General features: G+C 44.2%; 1 protein-coding gene across 1 annotated transcript; it reads right to left on the bottom strand.

Moving 5' to 3' along the window:
* Window positions 1-1,242: 1,242 nt before the first annotated feature.
* Window positions 1,243-13,705, bottom strand: LOC109786419 (isocitrate dehydrogenase [NADP]). The gene is made up of 15 exons (XM_020344984.4): window positions 13,301-13,705; window positions 13,160-13,203; window positions 12,937-13,046; window positions 12,030-12,067; window positions 11,121-11,198; window positions 10,583-10,636; window positions 10,400-10,501; window positions 10,211-10,296; window positions 10,033-10,136; window positions 9,525-9,593; window positions 9,331-9,446; window positions 9,128-9,162; window positions 8,902-9,044; window positions 8,636-8,758; window positions 1,243-1,613 (listed from the first exon to the last, which is right to left on the bottom strand). The coding sequence occupies exons 1-15, from the start codon at window positions 13,533-13,535 to the stop codon at window positions 1,520-1,522; spliced, it is 1,431 nt and encodes a 476-aa protein (XP_020200573.1). The 5' UTR covers window positions 13,536-13,705; the 3' UTR covers window positions 1,243-1,519.

Raw genomic sequence — 13,705 nt, 5'->3', positions numbered from 1 at the left:
TCTTCGCTCTTTCAGGTTACTTACTACGCGTTGTGCCCCGATACTGATATGCTTACTTCTGCAGCCACTGATTTCTTCATGCAGCTTGGAACAAGTGTCTATAACGTTGCTTCTTCAGTTTTTCTTTGGTTCTCAGTTGTGATGCACAATTATTACTTAGACCTAACAAGGATTTGGTGGTGATGAGATAATTCCCACCCACTTCGATTTGTGCTGTTTTTATTTAATGTTTGCATCCCTTCATCTGGTTGCAAGTCAGTGCCGAGAAAATATATTCAATTGAAAAACATAGAGAAATTTTAAAAATAAATATGGAAAATAACCACCTGGATTTCAGAACTCTCAACTCTCCAACCAGCCCAAGTCGAGGATTGAGCACAGTTGTGGCTTATGAGAAGTTGCACACGTATGCAAGGATGGTCCTAGATTGCTTGGCTAAGATTGATAATTTAACATTTTGTATTTAAACGCAATCCAACCCAGTGGATAGTCCCACATTGCCTGGTCAGGGGATGTGAACTTAACATGTGAGATCCACATGCAATTAAACCCACAAGTTAAATGTTAGTACAACTTATATTTATGGCAAGGTTGAACGATAGCGTGCATGGATCCATACATCCCATGCAAACACGGGTCACTCCCAAACTTGCACCAAATAAAAAGTACAAGTTCCAACAGATGAAGTAGGGGCTATATGTTGGAAAATGCACATGAGCTCCTGGGTGCTCCACCTGCCTATATGAATATCAAATTCAAAAAACAATACCAGGAAAACAAATAAAAACTGGAATCTTGGGATATCAAATCCGGGTGCCCAATCAACTCCCGTGTGAAGTTCCGTGAAAAAATACCAAAACATGTATCTATAACGAAGAAAATACAGCCTGACATATGATCCACCAAAACAATTTCTTCTTTGTACATAGGATTTTTTTTTTACTGAGAGTGCCACGAATGCCATTTTTATGCAGAACTTCGCACCGGAGTAGATTGGGCACCCAGGTTTGATATCCCAAAATCCCAGTTTTTTTATTTTCCCAGTATTTTCTTGAATTTGATGTTCATATAGGGGGTGGAGCACCCAGGAGCCAAAAATCCATGTCCCTGTATGTTCCATTATATTCTACCGTTATGCAGTATTAATGTGGACTATAAACCATTCCACCGCAAAATTTCGATCAGAAGTGAGAAACGAAGAAAAACAAATACGTATAGAAGTGATAAAAGGGAACAAGGGCAGAAGGCTAATAATCTACATATATATTGAAGTCCATTCAATTCAAAGTCTAATTTGGCCTATGGACCATTATTTACCCAACAAACGCCAAAGAGATATGATGCATATAGCAGATTATTAACACTTCAGGCCTTACAAAAATTGCTTCGAGACAACACAACTGGATCGGATCCTCCATCTCATCATCTCAATCAAAATACGTGACGAATGCGCACAGCCAGAGTGAACTTGAACCTCCAGAGGCTTCCAGCTAGAAATAACATATGCACATGGTGAAAATTACAAAGAGGCTGGTATCTGGATCTTTTCCCGCAGCTGCTGAGCTACAGCATCAATGAATTCCTCGGTGCTCAGATAATGCTCCCTTGTTACCCTAGCAACAACAATACAGAGAAAAAACAGAATGACATGTTAATGTGCAACACCAGGAAAGAAGCACAACAGGCCAAGCAGAAGCAACAAACAGTGACAGCAAGATATTTGAGACACTGCCACAAATAAATGTGATTTCTTGCATTTGAAGTCAGATTGGCCTGTTGACATAGTACTCCCTCCGTCCAGAAATACTTGTCGGAGAAATGCATAAAAATGAATGTATCTAAAACTAAAATACATCTAGATACATCCATTCCTCCGACGAGTATTTCCGGCGGAGGGAGTAAATACCAGACAACTCAGAAAGACCATGATGCAATATACTCCCTCGTTCATTTTTATTTTTATTTTTTATGAGTCAATTTCTTGAAACTATGCTTTGTGATAAAGTAGCAAAGAACAACGATCTAGCTTATTAGTACTCCCTCTGTTCACAAATATAAGATGTTTTCGATATTTCAATATGGACTACATACAGACTGAAAGGAGTGAACAAACACACTAAAACGTGTCTATATACATCTGATTCAAAAAAAAAGTTAGAACATCTTATATTTGTGAGTGGAGGAAATAGTACCTAAAACTAAACCACATTTGTGTCTTGGTTCTAGAAAACCACATTTTAGGATTCAATGGAATTATCAGGTGTGGCTAGGCCTACCCATCAGGGCTAAATCCATGAACAGGCCTGTTATGAAGTTCCACTAGTGCCGTTCATAATTGTGTGCGTGATGAGCTGGCTGTGCTATCAATTTCATTCCATCGTAAATAGTGTGGTTCTTCCGGAAGAGTAGCGAGAAGCTGGTTTTAGGAAACTTCTCACAAGATTTAGTACTTTGAAAAGAACTGTACAACAACAACAAAGCCTTTAGTCCCAAACAAGTTGGGGTAGGCTAGAGGTGAAACCCATAAGATCTCGCCTTTGAAAAGAACTGTAGGTTTAAGAAATTTCTATAATCTTATTGAAAATTGTAAGGTGTGGATTCATAGTTAATATTATTTCCTGCCTTTTGGCAATTGTTTATTTCATCCTTTTCTTGAGCATTTATGCATGACAAACGTCACATATTATTCTCGCTCATCTCTCCAAAGCACTAAATATAAGGGTAATTTAGTCAGCTGTTTACTTTATGGAGGGTACTGTGACTAAATTATCCTGCAACAAAGTGCTTTGAAAAGAATCAGAGAGAACAATTTGTGTGGTTAAACATGCATAAATACTTCAGAAAAAAAGAATAAAATAAGGAAGGGCAAAAAAGAGAAAATAGCACTAAATGATGCATGCACCCCTTATAATTTTGAACAAGATTGCAAACAAAAAAACTTACAAACGAATGGGGAGAGTACAAAACAAAAGACTAAAGGTTTCAGGAACATTCACCAAGATTTAAAAAATAAGTTGAGAGAGGGGAGCAATTTTATTTTTGATGAACTGTCATTTCTTGCAAATTCGGAACTGGGAATAAACACTGTAATCCGCCCCACCCACTCTCATGAGCTAGTGAAAGTGCTACTGTCGACTCCAGCATCCTGCAGCAGCTTCACCCACGTCGGCCAATCCCGGCGATCTCACTATACGCCGATGATGTGATGCTATTCTGCCACGCCACGCCGGGAGACATGGCCGCTGTCAAGGGTATCTTGACCCTGTTTGGCAAAGCGAGCGGGCCGCAGGTGAACTACGGCAAAAGTTCAGCCACCATCTTGCCCGGCGACCCCGAGGCGGACGCGGTGATCGCCCAGCTTGGGTGCCCGGCAGTACAACTTCCTGTCACCTACCTGGGTATCCCCCTGACGACGCGTTGTCCCACCGCCGCCCAGCTACAGCCCTCAGTGGCTGCCAAGCTACCCGCTTGGAAGGCATGGCTAAAGAACAAAGCCAGGCGCCTACGGCGGGCATTGCTACATTAAGGGTGTGTTTGGTTCGGGAACGAAGTGTAATGGAATGTCATGGTTCCGTTCCACTAGAATGGGTCGGTTCCGTCCTTATGTTTGATAGCGCCAATTTGAAGGAATGGAATGGTTACATTCTAGTGTTCAGTTTGAGACATGTGGAATGAAATGGATTTATTCATCTCACCATAAATTGGATTGAATTTCAGTCAAACAAAAGCAGATAAATATTGTTGTTGAATCGAAGGCTTGAGCACGCTCTGTCAAAAACAAATCATAGAGAAACAGAAAGAAAAAGAACCGGACTGAAACACAAGATCAACAACAGCCACCCAAATACCAAAGTCTGAATCTGAACTAATTGCTACAAGAAAAAATTGCAGCTTGCTAGTCTAGTCTTGCTCGTAGACTTGCTCCTCCGGTCCACAATATCTACAACAGCCACCCAAATACCAAAATCTGGATCAACAGCAGCCACCCAAATTCAGCCATGCTCCTCCGGTTCTTTTTCAGCCATGTAGCCGACGGCGGGGTGAAGTGCACTTGCTCCTCCAGTTCTCTTTCCGGCACCGATGCCGTCCAGCCACTCGAGCTCGGCAGCCACGTACGCACAAAGTGCTCGCCTCCTTCCACCAGATCCTTGGGGTTCGAGGAGGAGAGACAAGGGGCAGGAAACGCCGACGAGGCTGCAGTTTCGACAGGGGCAGAAGATGGTGCCGCTGAGGAGGGGAAGGTGCTACGGCCGCCGGCCGCCGGTATGGCCATCAAGGGAGAGAGGAGAGCAGAGGTCGTGGGTGGCTGGGGCGCGGGGTGGATGAGTGGTGGAGGAAGGGGAAAGAGTCGCCAGTGAGGCGTTCCGCGTGGTCCGGCCGATTTGGAGGAACGCCCAGGTTCGGTATAATCAGGGAATATGCCGTTCCGTGGAATCGGTGGGTTCCGGTTCCTTCGGCGATCTAAACACGAGAACGGGCTCTGGGAATGGAACCGACCCATGCCCTTCCGGTGCGTGACAGGAACCAAACACACCCTAACGGGCGCCATGTGTGCCGCCCCATCAAGTACGGCGGCCCGGGCGTGCGCGATCTGGAGCGCGCCGGGCTCGCGCTGCGGCTGCGATGGCTTTTGTTCGCCCGTGTTGTCACGGACCGTGCATGGCAAGGACTCGGCCTGCAATTCTCCCCTGAGGAGCGCACACTGTTCTTCACCTCCACGACCATGGCAATTTGGAATGGCTTGACAGCCCTGTTTTGGGAGGACCGCTGGCTTAGCGGGCAGTCAGTCCGAGAGCTCGCACTGCTGCTCTACCACTGCATCCCTAAACAGCGACGAAATTCGAGAACGGTGGCGGAAGGGTCTATCGCATGCCGATCCAGGCACCAGATCAGGAGCCCACTGTCACGGCATGGTGTCTGCGAGTGAATGAGCACACGCCGACGACACATCGCAAGGCCCTCAGGTCCATCGCCTTGCTCGTTCCATGAATGATCTGGAAACACAGGAACCCATGTGTCTTTGACAATGCGACGCCCTCGATCGATTTGTTCGTAGATAGGATCAAAGATGAGGCCCGCTGTTGGGCCAACGCCGGAGCTCAGGGGCTTAGGGTTCTGCCCACATCCTGGGACATCCACTGATAGGCCACTGGCATTGTAAAACTCACCTCCTAGGAGGCTTGCTCTCTTTCTTTTCAATGAAATGAAACGCAAAGGTCCTTTGCGTTTTCTCGAAAAAAGAAAGTGCTACTGTAAGCAGTTAAAATTCTGGTACCTATAAGGATATTTGGTCCATTGGAACAGCAACGAATTTTCTGTTTACCTTGGTCACTAATTATCCTCAATAAAATGCTACCGTAGTTTTTTTTAGCTGTTTCATTGTTTTATTATTGTCAGTTTGAGATAATATATTGTTGCTTCAACAACAACAACAACAAAGCCTTTAGTCCCAAACAAGTTGGGGTAGGCTAGAGGTGAAACCCATAAGATCTCGCAACCAACTCATGGCTCTGGCACATGGATAGCAAGCTTCCACGTACCCCTGTCCATAGCTACCTCTTTGGTGATACTCCAATCCTTCAGGTCTCTCTTAACGGACTCCTCCCATGTCAAATTCGGTCTACCCCGCCCTCTCTTGACATTCTCCGCACGCTTTAGCCGTCCGCTATGCACTGGAGCTTCTGGAGGCCTGCGCTGAATATGCCCAAACCATCTCAGACGATGTTGGACAAGCTTCTCTTCAATTGGTGCTACCCCAACTCTATCTCGTATATCATCATTCCGGACTCGATCCTTCCTCGTGTGGCCACACATCCATCTCAACATACGCATCTCCACCACACCTAACTGTTGAACATGTCGCCTTTTAGTCGACTAACACTCAACGCCATACAACATTGCGGGTCGAACCGCCGTCCTGTAGAACTTGCCTTTTAGCTTTTGTGGCACTCTCTTGTCACAGAGAATGCCATAAGCTTGGCGCCACTTCATCCATCCGGCTTTGATTCGATGGTTCAAATCTTCATCAATACCCCCATCCTCCTGCAGCATTGACCCCCAATACCGAAAGGTGTCCTGACGAGGTACCACCTGGCCATCAAGGCTAACCTCCTCCTCCTCACACCTAGTAGTACTGAAACCGCACATCATGTACTCGGTTTTAGTTCTACTAAGCCTAAACCCTTTCGATTCCAAGGTTTGTCTCCATAACTCTAACTTCCTATTTACCCCCGTCCGACTATCGTCAACTAGCACCACATCATCCGCAAAGAGCATACACCATGGGATATCTCCTAGGATATCCCTTGTGACCTCATCCATCACCAATGCAAAAAGATAAGGGCTCAAAGCTGACCCCTGATGCAGTCCTATCTTAATCGGGAAGTCATCGCTGTCGACATCACTTGTTCGAACACTTGTCACAACATTATCGTACATGTCCTTGATGAGGGTAATGTACTTTGCTGGAACTTTATGTTTCTCCAAGGCCCACCACATGACATTCCGCGGTATCTTATCATAGGCCTTCTCCAAGTCAATGAACACCACATGCAAGTCCTTCTTTTGCTCCCTATATCTCTCCATAAGTTGTCCTACCAAGAAAATGGCTTCCATGGTCGACCTCCCAGGCATGAAACCAAACTGATTTTTGGTCACGCTTGTCATTCTTCTTAAGCGGTGCTCAATGACTCTCCCATAGCTTCATTGTATGGCTCATCAGCTTAATTCCACGGTAATTAGTACAACTCTGAACATCACCCTTGTTCTTGAAGATTGGTACTAATATACTCCGTCTCCATTCTTCTGGCATCTTGTTTGCCCGAAAAATGAGGTTGAAAAGCTTGGTTAGCCATACTATCGCTATGTCCCCGAGACCTTTCCACACCTCAATGGGGATACAATCAGGCCCATCGCCTTGCCTCCTTTCATCCATTTTAAAGCCTCCTTGACCTCAGACTCCTGGATTCGCCACACAAAACGCATGCTGGTCTCATCAAAGGAGTCGTCCAGTTCAATGGTAGAACTCTCATTCTCCCCATTGAACAGCTTGTCGAAGTACTCCCGCCATCTATGCTTAATCTCCTCATCCTTCACCAAGAGTTGGCCTGCTCCGTCCTTGATGGCCAATATCCCTCGTCTTCCTCTCTCGGATCTTGGCCATCTTATAGATGTCCCTTTCGCCTTCCTTCGTGCCTAACCGTTGGTAGAGGTCCTCATATACCCGACCCCTTGCTTCACCAGCAGCTTGCTTTGCGGCCTTCTTCGCCATCTTGTACTTCTCTATGTTGTCTGCACTCCTATCCAGGTATAGGCGTCTGAAGCAATCTTTCTTCTCTTTAATCGCCTTCTCGACATCATCATTCCACCACCAGGTATCCTTATCTTCACATCTCCTTCCCCTGGACACTCCAAACTCCTCCGAGGCCACTTTACGAATGCAAGTCGCCATCTTCCTCCACACATTGTCCGCACCCCCTCCTTCCTCCCAAGGGCCCTCCTTAATGACCCTCTCCTTGAACGCCTGAGCTACCTCCCCCTTGAGCTTCCACCACTTCGTTCTAGCGACTTTGGCACGCTTATCCCGCTGGACACGAATCCGAAAGCGTAAGTCAACAACCACCAGCTTATGCTGGGGTACAACACTCTCTCCAGGTATCACCTTACAGTCTAGGCACGCACGCCTATCTTCTCTTCTCGAGAGGATGAAATCAATCTGGCTAGAGTGTTGGCCACTACTAAAAGTCACCAGATGTGATTCTCTCTTTCTAAGAGGGTATTAGCTACAATCATGTTGTAGGCTAGAGCAAAGCTTAAGACATCTTCTCCTTCTTGATTCCTGCTGCCATAGCCAAAGCCCCCATGCGCCCCTTCAAAACCTGTGTTAGATGTACCCACGTGGCCATTGAGGTCTCCTCCTATGAAGAGCTTCTCACCAATCGGTACACTCCTAACCATGTCTTCCAGGCCTTCCCAGAACTCCCTCTTGGTGTTCTCATTGTGGCCTACTTGCGGGGCATACGCGCTGATAACATTGAGAACCAAGTCCTCAACTACCAGCTTGACCAGGATAATCCGGTCCCCACATCTCTTGACATCTACCACTCCATACTTGAGGCTCTTGTTGATCAAGATGCCTACGCCATTTCTGTTTGTAGCCGTCCCCCTGTACCACAGCTTGAAGCCGGTATCCTCCACCTCCTTCGCCTTCTGTCCTCTCCATTTGGTTTCTTGGACGCAAAGGATATCAACACCTCTCCTCACCGCTGCATCAACTAGCTCCCGAAGCTTCCCTGTCAGAGACCCTACGTTCCAGCTACCTAAGCGAATCCTCCTAGGCTCGGCTAGCTTCCTTACCCTTCGCATTCGTCGAGTCAAATGCGAAGACCCTTGCTCATTTTCCACTACATCCGGGCGCCGATGTAGCGCGCCACTAAGGATGCGACGACCCGATCCTCGCTCACTTGCCACCATATCCGGATCAAGATACGGCGCGCCACCTGGGGGGTGACGGCCCGGCCCTTGCCCATTTTCCACCACACCCGGGTTCCGATGTGGCGCCAATAATAAAATCTCACTGACACCAAAGTTTCTGAAACACCACAAAAACCAAAAACATATACATAAATCAGCTTACTTGGTGCCATGGCTAAGAAGTGCAAGATCCTTTGTCATTTTCCCAGATTCCACTGTTTCAACACATGCAGATTCAAGCTTCTGTGTGAAATCCAGCAGCCTATCATTATTATCCAGCTTTGCTCTAAACAGAGAAACAAGTGGTTAGTACATAGGCAGGGAAGAATGTGAAAACAGTTGAGCTGATTATAAACAAAAGCAGAAGAAGATTCTGATAGATCTTCTAATTCAAGGGTAAATTTTCATCGTCAACACTAGTGTGATTACCTATGCTCTAGCCCACGAGTCCAAGCAAATATAGAAGCTATGCTATTGGTACTCGTCTCCTGTCCCTTCTCATGTAACCTGAAATGTCTAGTGACAGTCCCATGAGCAGCCTCTGCCTCTAATGTCTTCCCATCAGAAGATAACTGTAGAAGAGGTGTTGTTTAGTTAGTGATCAAATACAATAACATAAATTCCACAGAAAAGCAAAAGGAATAGCATGACTTACCAGAACAGATGACATCAAACCCAGAGAACCAAAACCTGAAACAAGAATTCATCAACAAAAATAGATTGAATATAAAACATGAATGGCAGGACAAATTCATAGTATTAAGCAAGCGTGTTGGCTAACATCATCATGCAGCTTCAGAAAATCTAGAACTCCTTAATTACAGTGTGTTGCAAGATCAGGAAGAAAACAATGCAAACCTTGGGCAAGGAAGTCACTTTGAACATCTCCATCATAGTTTTTACATGCCCAGACATATCCACCCTCGCTTTTCACAGCATATGCCACCATGTCATCAATCAACCGGTGCTCATACCTGCATAAATCATGTAAGATCGAATGTAATTTTTTGCAGAACTTTACTGATCCAAATCTGGTATAAATTAGCACTAACCATATTGAGTTTTCCTCAAACTTCTCCTTCCAATTCTCTTCATATACCTCCTGAAAGATGTCCTTGAATCTATGGACATTTCAAATTTGTACATGTCAAGTTGGGGCTGCTGTATGACAATATGATTAACTGCAAGATTATACCTTCGAAACGCCATCAGAGAAACAAAAACAAACCACTTGTACTATATATAAACAAGTCTGCACGTTCAACGGAAATTATAAGGTTAACGAGAGTAGTAAAGATACAGGTTAAGAGAGTAGCCTATCACTCTTCCAGTTTTTTAGAATAATCACTTCACCTACCAATAAGACCTCACCAGAGCACAACAATGAAAACCCATGGCAACTGGATAACTAGTACATTCGCAGTTAAGACTTAAGAGTGCAGCATGAAACAGTGTATATAAGAGCATCGAAGAGACTGGTTGGTAGTCCTTGCAACAAAGAAGTGCTTAATGACTCTGGCACAATAAAAATATATCGTAAATAATGGTCATTCCAGATACCTGCCATCGTATTTTTTTAGTATTGTGTTCTTGGTGCTCAGATAAAGAGGCCATTTCTTGGACAGGGCCATTGCCATTGATGAGTCAGCAAATGCCCTAATAGACTAAAAGAAAGAGCAGAAATTAGCAGAGCTCCCAAGAGAAGAATAGAGTCATGAAATCTAGTTGGCCATCATACCTCATCCACATTATACATTGCTAATGCGACTCCAGGCCCTTTGAAATCATAAACATTTAGCTCCACCGGCTCAGCTCCATCAGGCACTGATTTTCAGTACAAAAGAAAGGAGTAGATGAACAAAGGTACAATAGAAGCTTTGGTATTAATAGAAAAATAATAATTAAGTGACAGGCCAATGGAGCTCACCATAAACCATCTTAAGCTTTCCTGGACCATTAATAATCATATCGGTAGCTCGATACTGGTCTCCAAATGCATGTCTTCCTATGCAAATGGGTTTCTTCCAACCTTCAAAACAAGGTTCCTTCCTTTAATTTGGAAACTTTATTATTTGCTATCATAATCATAATTTCACATATCCGCTCTTACCAGTAAGTATCCGTGGAATATTTTTACACAAGATAGGCTCCCGGAAAACAGTTCCTGTGTGTCATAGAGAAAATGTGAAAGGCAAAGTTAATGGTCGTGATCCAGACTATCACTTATATTCTTGGAAGTATGTTCTATACTTCTTTGTTCAAAGATTATTACTAATACTTTTCATACTTATTGTTCCTTGTGATACCTATGGAAATATCCTGTGGCATTCCATGTTTAGGATGTTACTGTGATATGTATGAACAAATTGAGTTCGATAGTTACTGCAAAAACATCAAGAAGCCTACCAAAATTTTCAAATGTTACTATGAGCAAATTCTTACAATCTACTCCCTCCGTCCCATAATATAAGACCTTATTACATCCGATTCATCCGATTTGCTAAAAAATCAGATGTAGTAAGGTCTTATATTATGGGACGGAGGGAGTAACATACTAACATTTATAGATTGCCTACCAATTTGATTCCATATTATTTCATCGAGTAACTACAACACCAAAGGCAACTCAAAGAGAGAGATCAACAAACCATTTAGGATGTTCCTGATGGTGCCATTTGGGCTCCTCCACATTGACTTGAGCTTGAACTCTTTGACTCTTGTTTCATCTGCATATAGACACAGAAAAAAGAAATATTAATCCAACAAAAAGTGCCCACGTTCTTATAAACTGTTCAGATGCACTCAATCAAACTATTGGCACAACGTATCAAACTTCACGATATATGCTCTTAAGCCCATAAAGAAAGTTAAATAATCGAACAAATACACTTACCTGTGTGTTTACATCTAACGAATGCAGTACTCTAAGTTAGTAACACAAAATGTAACAGGCAAACAATGCAAAACAAAAGGCATAGAAGGTTAAGTTTCACTAAAGGATTCAATTCACCTTACAATAGACAAACAATTAGTCCCATATTTATATATGACGTTCTCTTTGGAAACTTAGTGAATAAGAGTATTTGATAAAGAAGCCTTAGCATAAGGGACGATCACTCGATCAGCAATTCAGCACCATGAAAAAAAGGTGAAATTATAAGAAATGGTGCAAGCCAAAACAAAAGGCTGGTACCATCTTCATTAACAGACTGGATAATCCAAACAAGTATTTCAAAATTAGATCTCATTTTTGTTGTTCCTCTTGCAATTTATGTCAATAGGTAGTCACTTCCACAGAACACATCTTATTGTGCTTCTAGACACTCAGGTTAGTATCAAACCATATGTGATCAGCATTCTCATAAATATTTTAAGCTCATGTAAGCAAGCTGATTAGCAAGAACAGTACAGGCAAGTATGGATAGGCATGTGCCAGGAGCATGCAGGCATTTGAAGGAATACTTAAAAATAAATGTACAAATTAAGCCATGAAATGCATGCATTTTATCACCCAAAAAGAAAAATTAATATGGGATATCAAAGTTAAAGGACTCTACCAGGAGTAATTGTAGCACACTTAACAGCAACATTATACCTGTTGAGAACAGAGAAAAGAGATTGGTAGAGATGAGAAAAGAATATAAAAACATATTCTTCAAATATGTAAAATATAAAATCCTAGAGCTACACTTTGAATAAGGAAATGCAAATTTATGAAACAGAACTATGATTACCATCACAGTAGAAGAATAAAAAGTTTTAGCCTGGAAATCTATCTGGAAAAGGATATGTTATAACTTACTCTGCTTATCCTCTTAATGAAAATATGTGGTTTTCCAAAAAAAAAGTTGCATATGAAACTGTGCAACCCCAAATCACAAGCTAAAATGGCAGGAAACGAAGAACAAAAGATCCTACACCTTGCTGTGAAGGGGAACCATGAGTGTACGTGACATAGCTATTATGCACAATATTGTCATCCTGGAAAAATTCTTACATACGAAGAAATAGCCTCGTCAAGCTAGTTTGAACTGTGGAATTAGTTGGTTAGGGAAAACTGGGCACATGCAAAGCAGAAGATATCCAATAAATGGATCTCGTTAAGCCGCTTGTTTGAACACGAGTGAGCCAATTCAAGTTTTTAAAACAACTTGGCTGAGACAATCCCGTGGAAAAAGGGACAAGTAAAATCCATCAGGTACTGCCTGGTAGCAAACCAAAGTTTGTCACAGCCACAGGTCATATGAAATTGACGCTATCAAATTAGTTATTCAACTACTGAAAGTGATTCATTTCGTTTCCACAGAGGTCACCATCAATACTTGCAGCTACTAACCTACTACACTAAATCTCCGAAATCTGACACATGAATCCCAAATGCAAAATTCAAATGCTTCATCCAAAATGCTAAGACACTGATAGCTGAGACCAGAAACAGGGAAAGGGGATAAGTATACTTATTACTTCAAAGTAGCCTCGGCACTCTCGACAGTGACCTTATCATCGGTGGCATCCCGGTTGAGCACCCCAAGGTCGAAGTACTTAACATCCAGGTCCAGGTACGGGAAGATAAGCTGCACACAAACCATGATCCACTCGCATCAGGGAACAAACTGAACTAGCACTAACTAGTACGTACAACACTAGTGATAAAAAAAACTGCGAAGATCAAAGCAGAATTCCGCACCTTATCCTTTATCATCTTCCACATTACCCGCGTCATCTCGTCACCTGAAACAAAATAAACACAATCCACTCGCATGTTTACTTGTTTAGTACCGCTGAAGATGGGGGAGGAAGGAGGAGGTGTGACGACGAGGAAACGCACCGTCCATCTCGACGATGGGGTTGTTGACCTTGATTCGGTGCTGCTCGGCCACCGCGGCGGCGGCATAGCAGCGGAGCGAGGCGGCGCGGAACGAGCGGGCGCCATGGGCGGAGAGGCACGCGAGCGAGGAGGGGAGGCGGCCTCGGGCTGGGTTTAGCAGGAGAGCTTTGGTCGCGGCGGAAGCGGAGAGGGGAGCCATGGCGAGAAGGCGGCGGGGCAGGAGCAGGTGGCGCATAATCCCACCACCCGCCTGCGAAATCGAGGGGTGTGGGGGCAGCTCCCGTCGCGCGTGACAGACCCCCGATGTGGGCGCGGCGGCGGCTGGCAGACGAGCGGGGAAGGGGCGACTGGCGCGGCCTTGGTCGAGCCGGACGAGAGAGACGGGCTCCTCGAGCTCAACGGCAG

The sequence above is a fragment of the Aegilops tauschii genome, chromosome 2 (assembly GCF_002575655.3).
Source record: "Aegilops tauschii subsp. strangulata cultivar AL8/78 chromosome 2, Aet v6.0, whole genome shotgun sequence".
Classification (NCBI taxonomy): Eukaryota; Viridiplantae; Streptophyta; class Magnoliopsida; order Poales; family Poaceae; genus Aegilops; species Aegilops tauschii.
This window is presented reverse-complemented; position numbering and strand designations above follow the sequence as displayed.